Source organism: Arvicola amphibius, chromosome 11 (assembly GCF_903992535.2).
Source record: "Arvicola amphibius chromosome 11, mArvAmp1.2, whole genome shotgun sequence".
Classification (NCBI taxonomy): domain Eukaryota; kingdom Metazoa; phylum Chordata; class Mammalia; order Rodentia; family Cricetidae; genus Arvicola; species Arvicola amphibius.
In genome coordinates, this window is record NC_052057.2 from 107,328,292 (window position 1) to 107,349,357 (window position 21,066).

At 41.7% G+C, this 21,066-nt stretch overlaps 1 protein-coding gene across 3 annotated transcripts in view; it reads right to left on the reverse strand.

Annotated features, from left to right (window-relative positions):
- Positions 1–21,066, reverse strand: part of Tmem245 (transmembrane protein 245) — an 83,285-nt gene that overhangs the window by 21,550 nt on the left and 40,669 nt on the right. For 2 of the 3 annotated variants that reach the window (XM_038347164.2, XM_038347161.2), the window contains 6 exons: positions 20,085–20,175; positions 13,753–13,851; positions 11,805–11,936; positions 10,664–10,699; positions 5,004–5,126; positions 4,722–4,867 (listed from right to left, as the gene is read on the reverse strand). In XM_038347164.2, coding sequence (XP_038203092.1) covers positions 4,722–4,867; positions 5,004–5,126; positions 10,664–10,699; positions 11,805–11,936; positions 13,753–13,851; positions 20,085–20,175 — 627 coding nt within the window. The remainder of the gene's footprint in view (positions 1–4,721; positions 4,868–5,003; positions 5,127–10,663; positions 10,700–11,804; positions 11,937–13,752; positions 13,852–20,084; positions 20,176–21,066) is intronic. The other variant, XM_038347162.2, reaches the window with a different exon arrangement.

The window sequence follows — 21,066 nt, forward strand, 5'->3', positions numbered from 1 at the left end:
AGTTGAGTCCAAAATCAGGCCCCACTTACTCTGCCTTTCTGTACATTCCTTCCATCTTTCTCTCTAAAAAACAAATAGAAGAGTACCAAACTATCCTGTCCCTAGGAAACATCCACCTAAGGGTACTCCACCTAGGCTACCATTCACCTGCGGGTACTCCACCCTCAAATAGACAATAAGCTAGTGAAGAGCCCATGAGCAGCAAGAGACAGCATGTAACATTCTGAATGGGGACAGCACCAACATTTCTTCCAATTCCTATACTATGAAACAAACTTTTAGTTCTAACAAATTGAAGGTTTGATTCAATCCTGAATGTGGTCTATCAGACCCATTTGTCCAACTCAGCTTGATCATCCATGTATTACAAACATTTCAAGTAGAATATATACAATTATATTTAAGAGGCAATGTTATAAACTACAGGATAAACATATACTGTAGAGGTAAGAGGGAAATCCAAAACTTTCTTCTTGTTTTATTGCAGTACCTACTTTAGGACAGAAGTCAGGAAGCAAATGCCCACTGTCTCCTTGTTTGCACCTGTGCACCTAACCTCTCTTCCATTACATCCTCTTTCCCACTCTCCTGGTTCACCTGCCTTAGAGACCAGCTTCACAGTCAATGCACAGAAACACAGCAACAACAGATTTCTAGTGTGAGAAAGGTCATGGCTGTGCTCGTGGCCCCAAATGCTACTGAGCAGTCCAGGGAGGCAGAACTTGTACGAGAAACAGCTGAGTCATAGACAGAAGCGGCCAACTCTGGACACCAAAGGAAGTCTCTGGTAGTCACGACAAATATTCATTCAGAACTTTTATATCATTAATACTTATTAATGTACATTTTGTATCCTTACTATGAATGATTAATGCTTAAAAAATTTTAAAGGGTTTCAACTACATAAATAGTAGACATCTATACCCAAAACTTTTAAATTCAATAAAACAAATGTAGCAAGTATCACAATGAAAAACTACAAGACAAAGATTTTAGAATTATTTTCCTATGAAGTTAAACATTCAAGTAAATTACACCAACCTTTAATCGCTCAGTTGAGGCATAATTTGCTCCAGATAATTTAATTTCCCAAAATATGCATAAGAAATTTTGTCTCTTTATTTCAATGCTATTGCATCTCAAACAAAAATATTCCACACACTTTTTTTTTCGAGATTTTCTTTGGTCTTGCTATGTAGCTCAAACTAATCTAAACTCACTATGTAGCTCAAACTGGCATAGAACTTACAACAATCCTCCTGCCTCAGCCTCCCAAATGATAGAATTGCAGGTACGTGCCACCACATCCAGCTTAAAAACACTTTTTAAAAAAATAAATAAATAAATAACTTTAGCCAGAGCTTAGCGGTGCACACTTTTATCCCAGCACTCAGAGGCAAGCGGATCTCTGTGAGTTCGAGGCCAGTCTGGTCTACAGAACAAGTTCCAGAGCAGTCAGAGCTGCACACAGAAACTCTGCCTCAAATAAATAAATAAATAGATAGATAGATGGATGGATGGATGGATGGATGGATGGATGGACAAACAAGCAAACAAACAAACCAAATAAATACATAAGTAGGCAAGTAAGTAAATAAAACTTTATATTTATTGTTGCACATTTTACTCTAAATGAGTATTATTTACACCTTTAAATCTGTTAGAATTTCATTCAGTCAACAATTCATTCAAATTTGAAACTGGAAACATCAATTTTCTTAAGGAACAACACTGGCTTTTTAAAAATAACACTTTCAATTTTTCAGAATTGGGGAAGAAGTAGAAGATCCATTTTCTGAGTTAAATCTTTTAGAATGTATATTCTCATATTTAATTAATTCATCACCAGGAGTTCCACCCTCCAGCACGAAAAAGCTGTAATCCCAGCAAGCAATAGCCACAGCCGTGTGCATGCACTCACGTGAAAATATCACACACACTAAATTGCACTAAGGCCGTGACAACATGCAACTTAGTCATGTGCAATACCCCCACCAGAGCAGGCAGAATGGGGCACCAGGGAGGGGGTGGAGTGTGCATTCGGAGACAGCATGCTGCTTGGGAGGAACATGTGGGATCCAGGATGCATGCTACTAACTCAAACACCCTGAGATGGGATGAAAATTCAATGGCAAGGGCACTCAATTTGGAGGGATGTGCATTTAGACTTAAAATAACTTAAAATAAGTTCAAAATGTCAAGGCCACAGTGAGCACAAATGAAACCACACAGCTTAGAGCGCAAAGCTCCAGGGACACACTTCTGCCTGATCATGCAATAAGCCCCCAATCTCATTCCACATGTGATTCATTAAAGGATCATACAAAAATAATTTAATGAGTTTTCACTTGACCGTACACTGATGAACAATGACTTATTTATAAACTTGGTGTCACTAAACACTTACAGAATAAACTGCAAATTTTCCTATATTTTTCCCTATTCTTCTTCTTCTTAATCTTTATCCTCAAAGACTCATATTCCTACTTAAACAATCCTTCAGAATGAAAATTCTTCCTCAGGCTCTTAAACATGGATCACTGCCATCTGCCCCTTCCCCCACAAGACGGCTTGAGAGGAGCCCATGCAGAGGCTGAACGTGTTGAGTCTTTGTACAAGCTTGTAAAGAAACAGCACAGAAGGTTGGAGCCTGGAAAGGCCACTCAGCCACAGCTGAGAAGTGGCTGTCTGAGATTTAAGCCCACCTATTAGCTTTCAGACCCAACAGGATCACAGAGCTGATACTAAACTCCTCCCTCTCCCCATATTAAATGATGACACCTGGCATGGTACTCATGAAAAAGAGAGAGAGGAGGAGGATATCAAGTTCAAAGCAAGCCTGGGTGACAAAGCAAGATCCAGTCTCAAAATACAAAAAAACAAAAAAAGCAAAACAAAACAAAAAACCAAGAGAGAGATTGGGGTAAGGAGAGTACAGAGTGTCTTGTGTAAAGTTAAGCAACTCAGTGTCAGACAGTTACTTTGAGAAAGCACCGTAAGAACATTCCAGAATTGTAATCTGAGGAAGGAAAAGCTTCTGTGAGAACAAGGGTGCCAACAGAGGCTCCAGTGGGAAGCTGGAGCACTGGTCTTTAGACCAGTGGGCTTCCTGGGCAACGCATGGGTCTTCCCACACGCTTTGGCCTCAGTCATACTGATGGAAGGACTGGCACCAGCCCAAACTTGAAAAGGCAATTTTAGCGGCTTTATGCTACTGGGAAGAGAGGAGGGGTTTTTTGTTTTGTTTTGTTTTTTTCCTTTTGGGAGAAGAGTATTCTGCAAAAGACTTTTTAAAAAGTGGATAAATAAAAGATAACCTATTGTTGCAATTTTCATCATTTTATTTATCCAGTAAGGATGCCAGAGGTCACAGAGACATGAAAGGGATGTTAAAACTATTCCACTAACAGCAATCACTTGGGAAGTTCCAGTGTTAGATAATACACTCCCAAATGGAATCTTCATATGATGGTTCCTCGTGAACATGCAAAGGCAGGTGATAATACTACATTGGACTTCTAACGATCAAAAAAAAAAAAATGACACCCAATTCAATATTCAATCCAAGAGCAAAATATTGATAAAGACCTCCCCCAGGCTTCACAAGTAGGAATGAGAAGAAAATGGCAGAATTTCTAGACATGAGCTACTTTAGGAGTGCACATGCTTTTATAGAATATAACTGAGGGTTTCCAAAGAACAAAGTGGTTGTCTCCCTAGCTGTTCCATGAATACAGTGGAGCGGTAGCCAGGAGAATGCAGAAAGGACTGCCCGGTCAGTACAAAGTTTCTTGGATGACTAGTTCCAAACAATGGCACCTTTTGGAAGTATATAGAAACAGAAATGCCAAAGGTTCCACTGTGTAACTGAGTCTAAGACCACACAGCTAGCGACTTGGTGTTGCTGAGCATTTACAGAATGAACTACACTTTTCATAATTGCTTGTCTAGTCCTTAATAGAAAGAAGAGTCTGATGTGTGGCACAATTATTTACTTTAAAGAGTTAGGTATCCACAAAAATAAGACTACAGTGTCCTCTAGCTAGGCAATGAGACACAGACAAAGAAGGCGCTAAAGAGGTCAAGGTTACAAAAGGGCAAAACCCTACCAGAAATAGAGGAAAAGAGAGGGACCAAGGAGCCTAAGGGGTGTAGAAGGGGAAGAATCTCAGTTAGAAACTGAACCTGCAATACATGGACTCTAGAAATATGCTTCATGGAAGTTTTTGGCCAGATACAGTGCAGACTTGGAGATGACCAAACACTGTGTTTCTAATAACCGCCTTATCCCTGTAGAGAGCACAGCTTCAAACAAGAAGACGAGCAGAAGCAGTAGGGTCATCCGCCCTCATAAGAGATCCAAGCCGGCACTCCTGAGAACAGAAAAGGCTCCCAAGGAGGTGAAGACTGTGTGATGAGAGATGGGGGAGGAGGTTCTCCTGAGCAAGCGACATGAAGATGAAATCCAGACGGAGAGCCTGTTTATGAAAAGCCCATCTGTACCCACAGGCAGCAGAGAGGAGGGACAAACTAGTTGGAATGTCTCCTCAAAGCACAGGCATTGCCTTCTAGTACCCTCTGAAAGTGAGAACAGGGTCCTGAAAACACCAACATCCTTCACTAGTTCAACACTAAATATTCCTATGAAATGCAAGGCAGGTAACTGGGATGTCATGGAAAGCTTACGAAAGGAGTAAGAACAGCAAAAGCCTTGTCCCTACCTGATGGCTTCTTCCACAGACTGGCCAATAATATTAGAAGAAGGGCCTGGCTGAGACAGTGGTGTCAGGCTTATCACCCACTTCACTGGCTTGTAGTACTCATCACTGGAACTTAACAGATAAAACAGTGTGGTCAGGAAAATTATCTGCAAAACAAAGGACAGTATCTCCTAAAAGATCACATTTGGGAACCTACAGAAGACACACATGCACCAATACAGAGCCCAGAAAAATGCTGTGATGTGTAAGGAAATACAGTGTGCGCTGTGTAGAGGCACATACCAGGGACAGCACGAAGTTGAGAAGGGCAGTGCCACTGTAGAAGAGGATGGTCAGCAGCGTGGTAACTGTGGTAAAGAGCAGGCTCACGTTCCGGCTCATGACAATCCACAGGGACTCCAAGATCTGATGGAGAGAACAGCTGCGATTAGAACTAACGCTCATGAAGGGAGTAGCTCCAGCCATCCAGTGTGCTTTGAGTGTACTGTCTCCCTTATTAGTCATAATGGAAGAGGCAGGAAACTGATACTTACCTTAAAGGTAGTTCAACAGTACTACGTTCAACAGTAAAGAAAATGGCTAAGTAGTTAAGTGAATCCACTCCAAATAACACTTCAAGAACTAAAGCAACTATCAGAGACATTTTATTTATTTTTTTTCTATTATGCTGGGTTTTGTCTGTTTGTTTTTGTTTGGTTTTTCAAGGCAGGATTTCTCTGTGTAACAGTCCTGGCTACCTTGGAACTTGCTTTGTAGACCATGCTGACCTCGAACTCAAGAGACATTCACCTGCCTCTGCCTCATGAGTGCTGGTTTAAAGGTGTACACCACCATGTCCAGCTTCTCTTACTCTGTTTTTAAAACACAGAATTTTTATACATTCTACAATTTTTAACCATACGACACAGAACACATATGCATGTCTACAGAAGAATATGTGAGCACACCCTCCATGGTTCTATTTATTTTGGAGGGTTATAAGTGCAGGTCACTCATTAAACTAGCTGTCTATTCTCTACCCTTATCACTGCCCACTCAGATTGAACTATAAATATAATGTATTAGTCCAATGACTTGAAATCGCAACGGAAATAATGAACACACAGGATCAATGGCAGAGCATTTCCTGGGACAGACGGAGATGACTCAGTTCACCGAGTCCCTACAAACTCCTGAGAACCTGTAGTCAAGAGGGTGGTGATTGGGTTAGATGTAAAATATGACTATCCCATCACACCTCCATGTTTCCGTTTATTGCCCCTTCATCAACTAAAACCCCTTATAATGTCTGTTTTATTCTTCCGACTGATAAAAACATGGAAACAAAATGGTCAAGAGGCCATGTTCTGTTCCTGGGCTGGATGCTCAGCGCTGTGAGGGCAGCAATGCGGAGGGCTTTATCTCAACTGTACAGACATGAACTCAACCACAGAGGCTTGCTGCAGCCAGGAAGGAAACCCTGGTACCTGCATTCATTCCACTTTGGTGCCTTTTGAAAAGAGCAGCTCCGGACCTGCCACATGCTCAAGGTATGACATGCAATTGATGGGAGGCATGCAGTCTATGTGAAGCCTGTCCATTCCTTTCCCACCTCCATACACCATTTATAAAAGACAGTCTGTTGCTCTCAGAATGTCTTGCAAGCCTCAGCTGAGTCTTCATAAGAGTATTCAACAGACAGGCTTCATTTACAAAAACTCCTTACAAAAAAATCTTGAAAATGCTTCGTTATGCCTACAAAAATATGCACGATTAACTGTTTGACCTTGTGGGATAAAGAATGAATGAACAAAGCCACTGATTCTAAGAAACAATGTCTGTATTTGTAATTTGGCAAGCATTCTTTTGGGGGCCTCAGTCACTCTGGAATTTTTAATCAAAAAAATTTACATAGTTTCTGAGTCACAGAAATAGAAAACATCCTCCTGTAATTCTTAAAAAATTAAATGAATACAGCAATTGTAGAACAGCAGTCTCTACCAACAACCCAGAAACCTTTTTACTTGAAAGGGGATCAACTAAAGCCAGAGAGGACAGTTCTGGGGTGTTAATCATCAAAGGAGAATTTTAGTTTAATCACCAGGGTTGGAAAGGAGGGTATCAGTAAAGGCAGGATCAGTAAGAAGGCCCACAAAACCCAGAAAAATGCAACAGATTTGTAGAAGCAAAAATGCATCCAAACTCAAAAATGGCAAACATGAGCCAGGGCAGGCATTAATTTAATCAACAGTGGCAACATTACCAAAAAGATGCCTGAAACCGAGTCCCTGGCCATGAAGTGTAAGCCCAGAGGAGACTCACAAGCAGTTAAGCAACTTGGTCACAGAAGGCAATTAGAATTAACACGGAGCCTGGCTCAGCATCCTCCTGCTTTGCTGACTCCCTCCGAGTCCACTGCCATCCAATCACCCTTGGCCTCTTATATGGTTTCTCGGGTACGTCTGAGCTCACCTGCTATGGAACCAAAAAAGCACAAAAAAGCAGCTTCAAGAAGCAGAAAAACAGAATACTGTAGGGATGCAGGGGTCAAAATAAGAGAATATCTATGGTGGTTTGAAAGAAAATGGCCCCCATAGGGAGTGGCACTATTAGGAGGTGTGGCTTTCGTAAAGAGGGTGGGGTTTGAGGTCTCCTTTGCTCAAGCTACGCTCAGTATGATACACAGCTCATTTCCTGTTGCCTATGGATCAAGATGTAGAACTCTCAGCTACTTCTCCAGCACCTTTGAAACTGTAAGGCAGTTCCAATGAAATGTTTTCCTTTATAAGAGTTGCCATGGTCGGAGACTAGAGAGATTACTAGTGGTTAAGAGCACTGACTGCTCTTCCAGAGATCCTAGGTTAAATTCCCAGCACCCATATGACAGCTCACAACTGCCTGTAACTCCAAGATCTGACACCCTCACACATACATGTAAACAAAAACACCAATACACATAAAACAAATAAATTTTAAAAAATAAAAGATTGTATATAAATGTATTTTTTAAAAAAAGAGTTGCTGTGGCCATGGTGTCGCCTCACAGCAATGGAGATCCTACCTGAACAACCTCTCTCCCGCAAATATTAGTTACGTCCCTGCCAGTCTAGAAGCCCAGAGACACGGGCTATGAGCTCCAGTGACCTTTTCTGGTTCATCTTCCTCCTCTAGCCTTCTAGGAAGAGAATTGCACCAGGAGGCCTCAATATACCATCTCAGCTCTGCCACTGTTCTTTTAAGCACAAAAGTAATAAAGGCAGCTGTAACAGCTGTAACGTGCCTCTTTTCATTAGTTTAGACAACAGGTGGCTATATTCTAAAGTAGTGATAAAGAATTTAAAATCTAGTCAGAGGACACGGAGAAAAGGCTCAGTGATTAAGACCACTGCAAGCCGGGCGGTGGTGGCGCACACCTTCAATGCCAGCACTCGGGAGGCAGAGGCAGGCAGATCTCTGAGTTCTAGGCTAATCTGGTCTACAAAGTGAGCTCTAGGACAGCCAGAGCTCTGACACAGAGAAACCCTGTCTAAAAACAAACAAACAACAACAAAACAAAAACAAAAAAACCCACCAGATTCAGTTCAAAGCACCCACTCGGTGGCTCATAACCATCTGTAACTCAGGTTCCAAAGGATCTGATGTCTTCTCCTGGCTTCCACAGGCACTGCATACATACATGCAGGGAAAACACTCACACATACACTAAAAATAAATAAACCTTTAAAATTCCATTTATTCAGAAAGACTGAGCATCAAAACTGAAAACAGTAAAATATACTCAAGTACCAAATAAGGGTGAAAACAATGAACTAGGAGAATCTGAATGTAGGGGAACCTCCATGTGTTCTGAAACACTCTAGGGGGCGCTGAGGAACGTGTGTAGAGTAAACCTTTGATCCTAGCACTCTGGAGGCATAGGTGGGCAGATCTCTGAGAAAGAAGCCAGCAAGGGCTACAAAGGAGACCATGCCTCAAAAAAATCAGAACAAAACAAAACAAATCAAAGGATAAAACAAAGACAGAAAAGTGTGAAATGAGACCCAGAGGTTTCCTGAGGAGGAAACCTGTTCTGGAAGATCACAGCATGCTACCCAACATGCTGGCCCCTCAGGCAGAGAAAAGAAAAACCAGAGGCAATATTAACTGCGTTACTGTCACTGAATCTGTTACTAGGACAAGAGCAATTTCATCAGCTTCCCAGGAACCCGAGGATAATAAATTGGAAAATATTTATAAAACATCTGGGTGGTACTTGTCATAAACTAGAGATCCCAGGGAGACGGCTCAGTGGATCCCCAGAACCCAAGTAAAAGCTGCCAGAAGAGATGGACTCTGAGGAAATGGTAAGCTCCGAGAAAAGGCACAGCTGTGAGTGAGTGGGGATTGGGCACGCAGCCTTCTCACTCACAGCAAGTCTATGAGACATGCAAAAGACCTGCTACCAGGTGGACCCGTCCTCCAAAATGCAGCGGCAAAAAAAGAGCAACACTGAGAGCTTCCGCTGAACACAACATCTGAACTCCCCCTTTTAAAAACAAATTCATACTTTTAGGAATTTGAATAGGCTATTTTAAAAGCTCTTTTGTTCTGGAGAGGTGGGTATACCTTAAGAATGTGATTTATAATATTGTTCAATAAACTTTCAGTATTTTTGAAAGTATACAGTTATGAACAAACCAATATCCTGAATAACCAATGTATAGTACCAAAGCATACAAGGGTAAAAGAAACATCTTTAACCGATTGGCCAATGGACTTTGATAAGCCAGAATATAAAAAGATTACTACCAGTTTCACAGTTCATACTGCATAGACCTTTTATAAACAGCCTGTGCTGATTCTGGATAGTAACAAAGACTGTCTACAACTACAAGCTGGAAAAGCTGCTTTTTCTCATCTATCTGTACAAGACCTTCCAAAGCAAGGGAAAGTGGGGTGTTCAGCTCACGATCTCGCTGGTGAGTTTCCCTCTGCCCTACTGTGTGAGAATGTAAGTTCTTTCCACGAATTGGCCAAAATTAGCATATTCTAATAGACTAAATGAAGAGCAAAGATGGAATCCACACATAAAATTGGTTTGTGCAAACTAAGAGGCCTTAAATAACTCTCCTACAGACAGTTTTCTACAGAGATAACTTCCCAATATTTTTTCACCTTGGATAATAGTATTGTGTATGTGTGCACATTTGTGTGTGGAACACGTGTGCTTATGTATGCATGAGAATGGAAGCCAGAGGCCAACATCAGGTGTCCTCCTTAATCACTCTCTACTTCCTCGTTTCGAGATGGAGTCTCTTACTGCACCTGCAGTGCACTGACTCACACAGACTGGCTGTCCAGCACAATCCCAGGATCTGCCTGCCCTGGTATCCCACTCCACCTTCACCCAGCACTGAGGTTAAAGAAGTGTGCTTCCACCTCAGACGTTTACATGGGTGTGGAGGATCTGAAGTCATGTCCTCATGCTTGTACAGCAAACACCTTAAGACATTTCCTCAGACCCAGAAAATAGTATTTTTAACACACTAAAGTATTCTTCATGTTATAATGAAAAATTATTTAATAAAAAATATGCACTTTGAAGTCCAATACTAAAACCTTTGAGAACCACTGGGCTAGTAAAAGCAGAGGGAAGAGGTTATTAAAACAGAATAGCTGGGCACACTGTCAAGTGCCTAAAATTTAAAGAACTTTGGAGACTAAGGCAGGAGGTCTGCTTGAAGCCATGAGTTCAGGGACAGCCTGGGGAACACAGTAAGTCCCCATTACTTAATTAAATTATTAATTAAAACATAAAAACGAAACACGTCAATTTTTCAGATTTCACTCCAGATTGTGAAGCACCTCAGGCGAGTGAGAGAAAAGGCAGCGTGTGAGCGCAGGGAGGTGGCTGAGGGAGCTGTGAGAAACCCACGACAAGTGTCAGAAAGACTGAAGGGCTTGTAAGAAAGTCACATTGTTACCTTCATCTTCCATATTTGGAAGCCAAAAGATAATATCTAAAATGGCAAAACAAGAAAGAGCAACATAAACATCACTTTAGCAATCCAGAGGAAAACCCCAGAGAAGACTGCCCTGCAGCAGACAGCAGTCCCGAGTCCACTCTGTGGAGACAGGCTGTCCTGCTTCCAGCTATGTCGCAGATTGCTTCGCTCAGCTTTAATTCCTTAAAACTTAGTACTGTGGCCTCAACTCATTTTAATTTGATAAAAGTCACACATATATTCACAAGAAAAATCTCTGTGAAGTCACATGCCAAGATTAGTGATAAAATCGGCTCTGGGAAAAGAAGGGAGGTAATCAGCACTCAGCAATGGTGTAAGGGTGCAAGGTTGATGGAGCATGGTGAGAGTTGGTGGGAAGCCAACAGTCTAAGCCTTGACAGTCTGTGGTGTCTGAATAGGAATGACCCCATCGACTCATGTATTTGAATGCTTGGCCCTTAAGGAGCGGCTTTGTTGGAATAGGTGTGGTCTTGCTGAAATGTATGTCACTGTGGAAGTGGGCTTTGAGGTTTTATATGCTCAAGTGTGGCACACAGTGTTCATTCTCCTGTCTATAAATCCAGATGTAGAACCCTCAACTCCTTCTCCAGCACCATGTCTACCTACACACCACCATGCTTCCTGTGATGACGATAACAGACTAAGTCTCTGAACTATAAGCCACCCCAAGTAAATGTTTCCTTTATAAGAGTTGCTGTGGTCATTGTATTGCTTCACAGCAATAGAAACACTAAGACACAGTCAATCCCTCTAATGTAACTGGACCCCTAGTTCTAGATGTCAAGGGCTTTACCAACCAGAAAAAAACAGGTCTATCTATCTCTAATGGTCCAGCTAAGAACATTCTGGTGACCCTGGGGGACGAGGACACCCATCTAAGACCCCAAGTTCATGTGCTTCCCGATTCAGCATCTCTCACCAGGCCTGGGGAGCCAGACTTGAGGACTGCAGCTTCTGGGTGGCTTCCAAGTTTAAAGTTCTCAAAGCCTGTACATTTCTCAGCATTCCACACAGGGCAGTTGAGGAGACTGATAGAAGCAAAGTCGGAATTACAGCTTTTCTTCCCAAGTTCAATTCAACAATAACTACTATGTCTTACCGAAAGAAATGTTTCAATGTTCTCATGAACGAAGGAGGCAATGTCTTGCCAGTCCAGAATATCTCCCAGCCAGCTGTTCTGACGAGTAGCATGCATCTTGTGCCCTCTGTGCCTTCCAGAGTGTGTCACGTTCTGTGGAACAAAGCCAGTGACATGCCAATCCTAATGCACCCGAAAGATTAATGTCTCTTTTCTTTGATACCTGCTTATACATACACTTCAGCAAGTATTCACCTATGAAAATCCTTACAAATTTAAGCTATTAAGTAAGGGTTCACCTAAAGACTGGGAGTGCAGGATTTCTGCATTCACATTCTAAGTACTGTGTCTAGCGTGATATACATGGTTCCCTCCTGGTTTTGAACTCACAATACTCCTCTGTGTGCACAGCACCCAAAGAGTTCACATAAATCTTCTTCATTTCCTTCTGCACCTCCACCTTTTCTTAGTTTCCTACCTTCACCTTTTTCTCCTTTCTCAATCATCGACACAAGGTAAGAGCGGAGAGAAAAGAGACTATTTCAGAGAATCAAACATGGGGAGAGACAGTCAAATTTGTCTGTCTCTCTATCTGAAAGAAATTTACACAGGCAGGAAACACTGAATTTGAAAGGAGAATGAATAAACAAAATGAGGTTAAGAATGAAAAGCAAGCTCTCAATATTTCGTGTGCCCACCTTGAATGTGGCTCTCACACAGTAAGAGCAGGAAAGAGAGCCCTCCACTCTCCCATGTACAGATCTGTGCTCAAGAATCCAGCACTCCAACAGCAATGGGGCTCAAACAGGGTGAGGGACAAGAAAAGCTACATGCTAAGAAGCTCCAGAGTGAACACAGGAAACTAGCAAAATCTTCCTAATTGCTTAGCTCCTCTGATAGAATCAAGGAGAAAATACTTCATCTCGTACACCACTATTAGCTTTAACACTCAGTCTTCACCGCCAAGGCGATACTAGTCCCTCCTCTCCTCTCAGGGCAAGACTCACTGTGAACACATCACTAAGCAAGAAGCTGGAACCTAGCTACCCTCCTCTCACATGTTCTTCTTGGGAAAAACAGCACTTCTGCCCCACTATTCCTAGAACACAGCCCTGAGCAGCCCACCAGACCTGCCATACACAGAACTGGCTCAATAGACCACTGCTTCCCAAGTCATTCCTTATGCTTAGTGGTAGCTGTACTTGTTCTTCCATAAACCTAAAGCAAGAGTACCTAAGTGTAAGTAGGCAACACACAAAGCTGGCTGGAAATGAACTCTAAACTTTAGATCCATTTCTGTCACCTCAAAGAAAAAGGCTTCCACTGTCTAGAATTCACCTGCCCCTGACAGGAGCCACTAGCCACATATGGCTACCAAAATGTGGCTGGCACTAAATCTGAGCTGTGCCGCTGGTATAAAGTGCACACTATAGAGTTCAAAGACTTAGTTGTTTTAGGCATATAAAATATCAAATTTGCTTTTATTAGGTATATACTGAAATGGCAGTGGGAACACTGAATTAAATGAAATATATTATTAAAATCCTCAGCTCTTTTTAGGCATTTATTTTCTTGTCTGTGTTTAGTTATTAATGCAGCTACTAGACAGATTAGTGTCACACATGTGGCTTGCAGAAGCTTGGGGTGCAGCTCAGTGGCAGATCTTGTGCTTATTAACACACGAGACCCCGGGTTCAATCCCCATCACCAGAAGTACATAAACAGATTGCGGCTTGCATTACACCTGCCCTGTCCCGAGCTACTGCAGAGGAGGAGTTATGAGCAAAGGATGGAAGGCTTATACTCCAGAGAGACTAACCACCAATGGAAGCCGACAAAGGCTTAAATTCTCACTGCCGGAAAGTTAAAGTAAAGGAAATTCCAAATTTAATAAAATTCCATATCCAATTAGTGTATAAAGCAAAACAGTGTTATTAGCTGCTGTGGAAACTCTAGCTAAAGAACTCACCTTGACAAACCAAGAGTGATACAGCCTGTCCCACAGCTCTAGAACTTGCTTCTCAATCACAGCTGTGTTGTTCACCTTATCTCCTAGGATTTTGTGAAGCTAGGAAAAAAGGACAGGTATAATCTGATTAATATTTTAAGTAACAATTCAGTATGATTGATACATACATGCTGAGTCTTTATTTGTCCTAAATCTTAAAAATCTTTAGTCATATTATAATATTTTCTAAAAGATGCCTCCTGCTCTAGTGAATTCTCCATCTTCTTTCTCACCCTCCCACCTCTTCTCTTCCTTTTAGGTCTCAGGGTATAAGAGAACAATGCAAATGAAAACATGCTTAATGACCTATTTGACCTTACCTACCCAGAGGAAAACCTTTTCCCTGCAAGCCTACAGCTCATCTGTAATGTTTACATCTTGCATTACTCCTCTATTATTAAGGGTTACTGTAAGATTCTTACAGAAAACGTAGGACCTTATACATGAACACGAATCTTTCCGAGTCAGCGGAGACAGGCCAGGACTGGAAGGACAGGCTTCTGGGAACCTGACCGGAGCAGTACAGCTTACAGACACTGTAGAATCTCATCTTATTTCCTTATTAGAACCAAGTTTAAAGATCCAAGGAAACAGATCAGTAGGAGATCATTTGCCTAGCATGTGCAGAACATTTGGTTTAATCCTTAGCACAGGCAAAAAAGAATTTTTTCAAAGACTATTTTATTTTTGTATGTGTATGTATGTGGGCAGGGACAAGGACAATGCACACATGGCTGTGGAAACAAAGGTGGATACCAGGCATCCCCCTCAGTCACTCTCCTTTTAGGGAGTCTCAATAAACCTGGAGTCACCAGTTTAAACTAGACTGGCTTGTCAGTAAGACCAGAGATCCTCCTGCCTCTGCCTTCCAGCTCACGAACACATGTGTGCACACTGCTTTCTTCTTGTGTTTTGGAGACTGGGTCTCTCTTATTCATAGTCTAGGCTGGCCTCCAATGCAGAGATGCAGCTGCTTCTGCTTCCAGAATACTGGGATTAAAGGTGTGGATTTGGCTGTATTTACATGGGTGCGGGGGATCAAACTCAGGTCCTCATGCTTACACTTCAAGAACAATCTCTCTAGTCCCAAAAAACTATTTTAAAAGACAAGCATTTGTTTGTAGTTTTATTTTCTTAAAACAACTAAACTTTCCCATTTCTTTGGCAACTTCCTCTCCATTTACAGAGATGAAATTTAAAATCTGTGTTTTTTCGAATCATAAGCATTCCATCTTTAGTGTTTGTAACCTTAAATTCAAGGGCTCTCATTCATTAAGGCCACTGCTCACAGGTGGACACAAACAGTCCCAATTCTCAGGCACTCGTTCTCTCTACATACAGTTTACTCTTCACAGCACCGATTGCAAAATAAACGAAGAGAAGTCAAGGAAAAGAATGCACTGCCCAACAGCTTTCTAAGTGTTGGATACGTAATACTTTGAGCACTGTATGGAAACCAATTTTCTCAAGGCATGATGAATTAACTAAAAACCTTAAAAAATAATTTAGCAGGCATCAAATGGGACCAATAATTTGTTCTTCGTTCCTCTAATTAGAGAGCTAATTCTCCAAACTGGTTTATAATATGTACTTGGGCATTTCTTTGCCCACCCAATGTTGGCCTTATAGTTATCGCCCACATCTGGTGCAAACATCTAACCTTTTACTAAAAATGATTTACACATAAACCAGACAACCACCCAATAATAAAGAGAAAATGGTTTTGTAGGTCTGGGGTTATAGGTCAATGACAGAATACATTCATGATACCCTAGGCTGAGACCAGCAACTCAAAAGAAAGGTACTTCTAATCAGTCTAGGCAGTTTTAGAAAGTAACGAGGGTGAGGGGTATGCTAGAGAAAGAGCTCAAAGGTTAAAAGCACTGGCTGCTATCCCAGAGGTCCTGAGTTCAATTTCCAGCAATCACACAGTGACTCACAACCATCTATAATTCAACCTGGTGCCCTCTTCTGGTATGCAGACAGAACACTGTATACACAATAAATAAAACTTTTAAAAAAAAAAAGAAATTTACAAAAGAAAGCCTCTATGGAAGTTCAAGGTCAAAGCTAGGTATGCAAAGCCAGTACTAAAATTGTCTAACACTAAAATTGTATCCAGCAATTCCAGTCTTAGGGAGGCTAAGGAGGAGCACTGCATTTCCAAGCCAGACTGCTCTATACAATGAGCTAACTCACAAAATGAAAAGTTCTCGGATGTTCTTTCAAGTGTAGCCTGTGTGACCAATAAACACAAAGAACACCTCTCAGTGAATGCTGAGCACAAACACACATGCTCCCTTTACTTACTTCTGTCTCATAGGACATGACTGTCAGATACTCACAGGCTTCCTCCTACCAATGCCCCATGTCAACATCTGAGATGCCCTAACCAGAAAGGGCCTAAAATGAGTGGCTCATCAGCCTCTGGGAGACATTGTCCACAGAGTGGCCATCAATGCAATGAAGCACTACCTTATTCTGCCATCTTGCTTAGAACTCTGACTCCCAGTAGAACAATGAATGATTCTGAAATACCATGGTTAAAAACTAGGACTGCATAATTGCACAACGTGTTGTAAAATGCTCTACAAACCCACGGTGCTATCAACCCAGCGGAACGTCAACCAGAGACCTGGAACACTGTCCTGCTGTTAAAACAGACTCTGTAAGGCACAGAACGACTTCACTCCAACGTCCCCAGTGCTGCTATCAGAAGACTCTCTACAGGCCAAGGGTCGTTTAAAGTCCTCTTTGGCTCACAGTGTCACTCTCTGTTTCAGCCACCCTGTCTTCACACAGGCCCTCCTCACCCTTCAACCACATGTGCTTGCTACCACTCAAGAGCCTGTGAACGGACTCTGCCCACAGTCCAAGCTTCTTTCCCCAGACCTTCACTAACGGCTTTCTCATTCTTGTCTTGGTAAAAACGCTGCTGTCTCAGAGAACTTTCTGGACATTTAACTAAAGAATCATCGCCCTGAGTCACTCCTTAACACACTCTTAAAAAAAGTAAAGTACTTAATTTTTTTTTTTTTTTTTTTGGTTTTATGAGACAGGGTTTCTCTGTAGCTTTGGAGCCTGTCCTGGAGCTAGCTAGCTCTTGTAGACCAGGCTGGCCTCGAGCTCACAGAGATCCACCCGCCTCTGCTTCCCAAGTGCCGGGATTAAAGGTGTGCAACACCACCCGGCCAAAAAAATTTTTTTTCTTCTTGTTTTGTTTTGTTTTGTTTTTTGAGACAGGGTTACTCAATGTATCCCTGGTTGTCCTGGAACTTGCTCTGTAGACCATGCTGGCCTCAACTCAGAGATCTGCTTGCTTTTGCTGGAATTAAAGGTATGCACCACCACGCCCAGGTTAATAGCTAAAATTCTTATTTGTTTATGATTAAGTAGTGTTAGACCCTAGGAGGCTGTTAACTCTGGCTCCCTGCTCTCCACTGGCCTGCACTATGTACAGACCGGAGCTTTCTTCACTTAGTGTCATGGCAGAAGGACAAAGGAACCGGCGCCGATTCTTCTGCTGTTCAGCTGCAGCATCTCCAGCTGGAAATCTTGAAAAGGACACAGCAGAAAGGAAGGCCTGCCCAAGCAAGGGTGATGATGACTGCCACCAGAGGCCTACACAGAACAGAGTAGTTGTAGGAACACAGGAGGGAGACAAACCTGACAAAGAAGGCTGGGGCATATGGAACCTTCAAAGTTGCCTCTGCTTTTACCTAAATTAAATATGAAATCTTCTCTTTCTGGGCATGGCAGTTTTTCCTAGCTTCAACCCTTTCTAGACTTTAGCTCTTGCAATCCACTTCTTACAATTCTTAGCAACTCAAGATTTAAGGCTCATTTCAATGTATTTCAACAACTGCGGTAAGGCATAATTCACACTCTACAATTCACTATTTTAGTAGACAACTCAATGGTTTATGTATACTTATAGTTACTTAGCAATTACAAACAATATTTATATCACCCATTCGTAATCACTTCCATTTCCCCTCAGGTTCACCTGTTTCTGGAACCCTCTACTCTATTTTCCATTTACAGGTTTGCCACTCAAGATATTTCATGTTAATGGATTTTATGGCTGATCCTCTATTATTGTTATTACTGTTGTGTGTGCAGAGAGAGGTGCCATCACACACATGGATTTCAGAGGACACCACGCGGGTTCTGGGACTCAGTCTCTGGCCGTCAGGCTTGTACTGTGCATTCCCACTGAGCCACCTCACCAGCCAACGGCTGCCATTTTTTCCTTAGGATTTTATTCTCAATGTTAATACATGTTATACCATTTATCAGTATTTCATTTCTTCATCAAACTTACCACCTTAAAGGCAAGGCCCAAAACTCAAAAGCTGTCCTATTCTCTCTCTCTCTCTCTCTCTCTCTCTCTCTCTCTCTCTCTCTCTCTCTCTCTCTCTCTCTCTCCCTCCCTCCCTCCCTCCCTCCCTCTCACAAACACACACACACACTCCCCTCATACAAGCATGCACAGATACTCACACAATCACATATCACTCACATATACATGGAATAAATTTATCTCATTAGGTTAATCTATCCACCAATTGCTAGACATTTGCTGGCTATTATAGATGATCCATGTCTTCTAAGTCAGGACCACAAACATCTGATAACTTTTGATATCAATGTTCTCAACTGCCTTCACTTTTAGACTCTTGAACAAGAGGTTACACAAGTATTTCTCTTCTTTAAGTAGTCTGAAAGATATTTTTAATCTGAGATGTATTATTTACCTAAAATTCCCTTTATCTTCTCACCTAAAAGGCAAGAATTTCAGAATAAAAACTTCCAAATATATAAATCAGAATAAAATGCTATATTTTTAGCAAAATAACATCTTTATAGAAAGCTGCAAGCTCTTTGTAGGAATTTTTTCTCCTATGACAGTTCTAAGATCTGTATATACATATTTATCCTTTGCTTGCTCATCAGTTTTTTTTCAATATTATCATGTGCTAACTGATCATACCATCTTGGACAAACATAACAGAACCAACTGACAAACTTTCTCTCAACTTTTAATGATTTCATCTTTTATTAACAGATAGGAATACATGTATATAGAGCATATTTTTCGTAACTGGGATATATTATTTTGAATTTTACTATTTTTTAAGATTTATTTTTATTTTATGAGTGTGTTTGCCTACATGTGTATATGTGCACCAAGTGCTTGCCTAGTACTTGCAGAGGTCAGAAGGGCGTGCCAATTCTTCCAGAACTGGAGTTACAGAAGGTTGTAAGCCAGCATACAGGTCCTGGGAAACTAACCCAAGTCCTCTGCATGAGCAGCAAGTGCTCTTAACCACTCTCAAGCCATTTCTCCAATACTTTGTTTTTGCATTTTAAATAAGAAACTAATTGCTCATGTAACTTAGAAGGCACAAGTTTCAGTGCTCTCAATCTTGTCAATCCTTATATGATCCTAACTTCTTTGGTATATTATGGTTAAAAACTAACTGTATTCTCTGGGCAATAATAGGAGAGGTGTATAGCCCAAATTCATACTAAGAAAGCTATTCCTGAAGTCCAAAACCTGCGTCTTTTCCTCTACCACCCTTCCCTTCACAAAGCTCTGTCCCCTTTCGTCAAGTCCACCTCAAGCACAAGCACACTCGGGCCTCTGTGTCTTCCTTCCACAAAGCTTTCTTATATCCACTCTTCCCTGACTTGCCACTCCTTCTGGGTTTATCTCAAGTACCGCCTAAAAGCACTTACTCTAGTTCCGGCCAGACACACAGAAAGAAACAACAATTTAGAGTCAGTCACCAGTGAGGACCAAATATACCATGCAGCTGTGAGGATCTGCTGAGCCTGCCCAGCCTGTTTTCTCATCTGGAAGGCAGGTAAACTAGCTCAAAGTACTGTAGGAAGCTTAGAATGCTAAATGAACCTAGAACTGCCAAGCACAGTAAGCAGCAGATAAGGATTCAACATGTTTGCACCAGTTCTTTTTCCTCCACAAAGTCTTATTTAATCACTTGAGTTCTGTGATCATCCCATCCTAAAGCACAAATAAATCAGATCTATCTTGAAAGAAAGAAAGAAACAGTCAACTTCTCAAGACTGCTTAGGCCACAAGCACTGTTCAGTGTGATATCCTAAGAGTTTCATTCTGCTTTATGGTACATGTCCACCTGTAGATGCAAATCCATTTCAAAAATAGAAATTGATCCAAAGAGAATCTTTGCATATCCTCTATCAAGGGAAGAAGCTGCTCCTATAAAAATTCTGCACACGGAAAGGAACGAGGAAGGTTCACTCCTTACCTTGTGGGTTATCCATTCCCGTCCATACTGATATACATTGTTAGCTGCAGAATTAAGGGCTCTTTGGACCACCTGAGCTTCAGGAAGCCAACTGATAGAAAAGACAGAAAGAGAAAATGGAAAAAGCCCATTTTTGGTATATTCTTCTAACAATCCTTTGAACTAAAGCTACCAATAACAAATTATTAATCAATCACTAACACAGAGATGATCCTGATCCTAACTCTCAGGATACCTCTTCCATCCCTTTATAGGATCTAGACCTACCTTCCACCCCACCCCCAGCTGATCCTAACCCTCAGGATCCCCCTTCCATCTCTCCATAGGATCTAGACCTACCTTCCCACACCAGCCACCCACCCCTGGCTTCCTTTTCATTCTGTTCTGCCTGAATTTTCTGTCTACACGTCCTAGATCACCCACTATGATGGTTTGAAAGAAAATGGCCAACAAAGGGAGTGGCACTATTAGGTTGTGTGACCTTGTTAAAAAAAAAAAAAGTGTATCACTATAGTTGGAATGGCAGAGGGCTGCTTCCCGACACCTGGCTAGCTTTACCCAAAATAATTACATGGAAACTATATTCATTTAAACACTGCCTGGCCCATTAGTTTCAGCCTCTTATTGGCTATCTTGCTTTAACCCATATTTAGTAATCTGTGTAGCACCATGAGGTGGTGTCCTACCGGGAAGGATCTTAGCATCCGTCCATCTCGGAGAGGAGAGCTATGGCGTCTGCCTGAGGCATCTGCCTGATTCTGCTTTCTTTCTCCCACAATTCTGTTCTGTCTACTCTGCCTACTTAATTTTCTGTCCTATTAAAGGGCTAAGGCAGTTTCTTTATTAACCAATGAAAGTAACACATAGGGCTGGAGAGATGGCTCAGAGGTTAAGAGCATTTCCTGCTCTTCCAAAGGTCCTGAGTTCAATTCCCAGCAACCATATGGTGGCTCACAACCATCTGTAATGAGGTCTGGTGCCC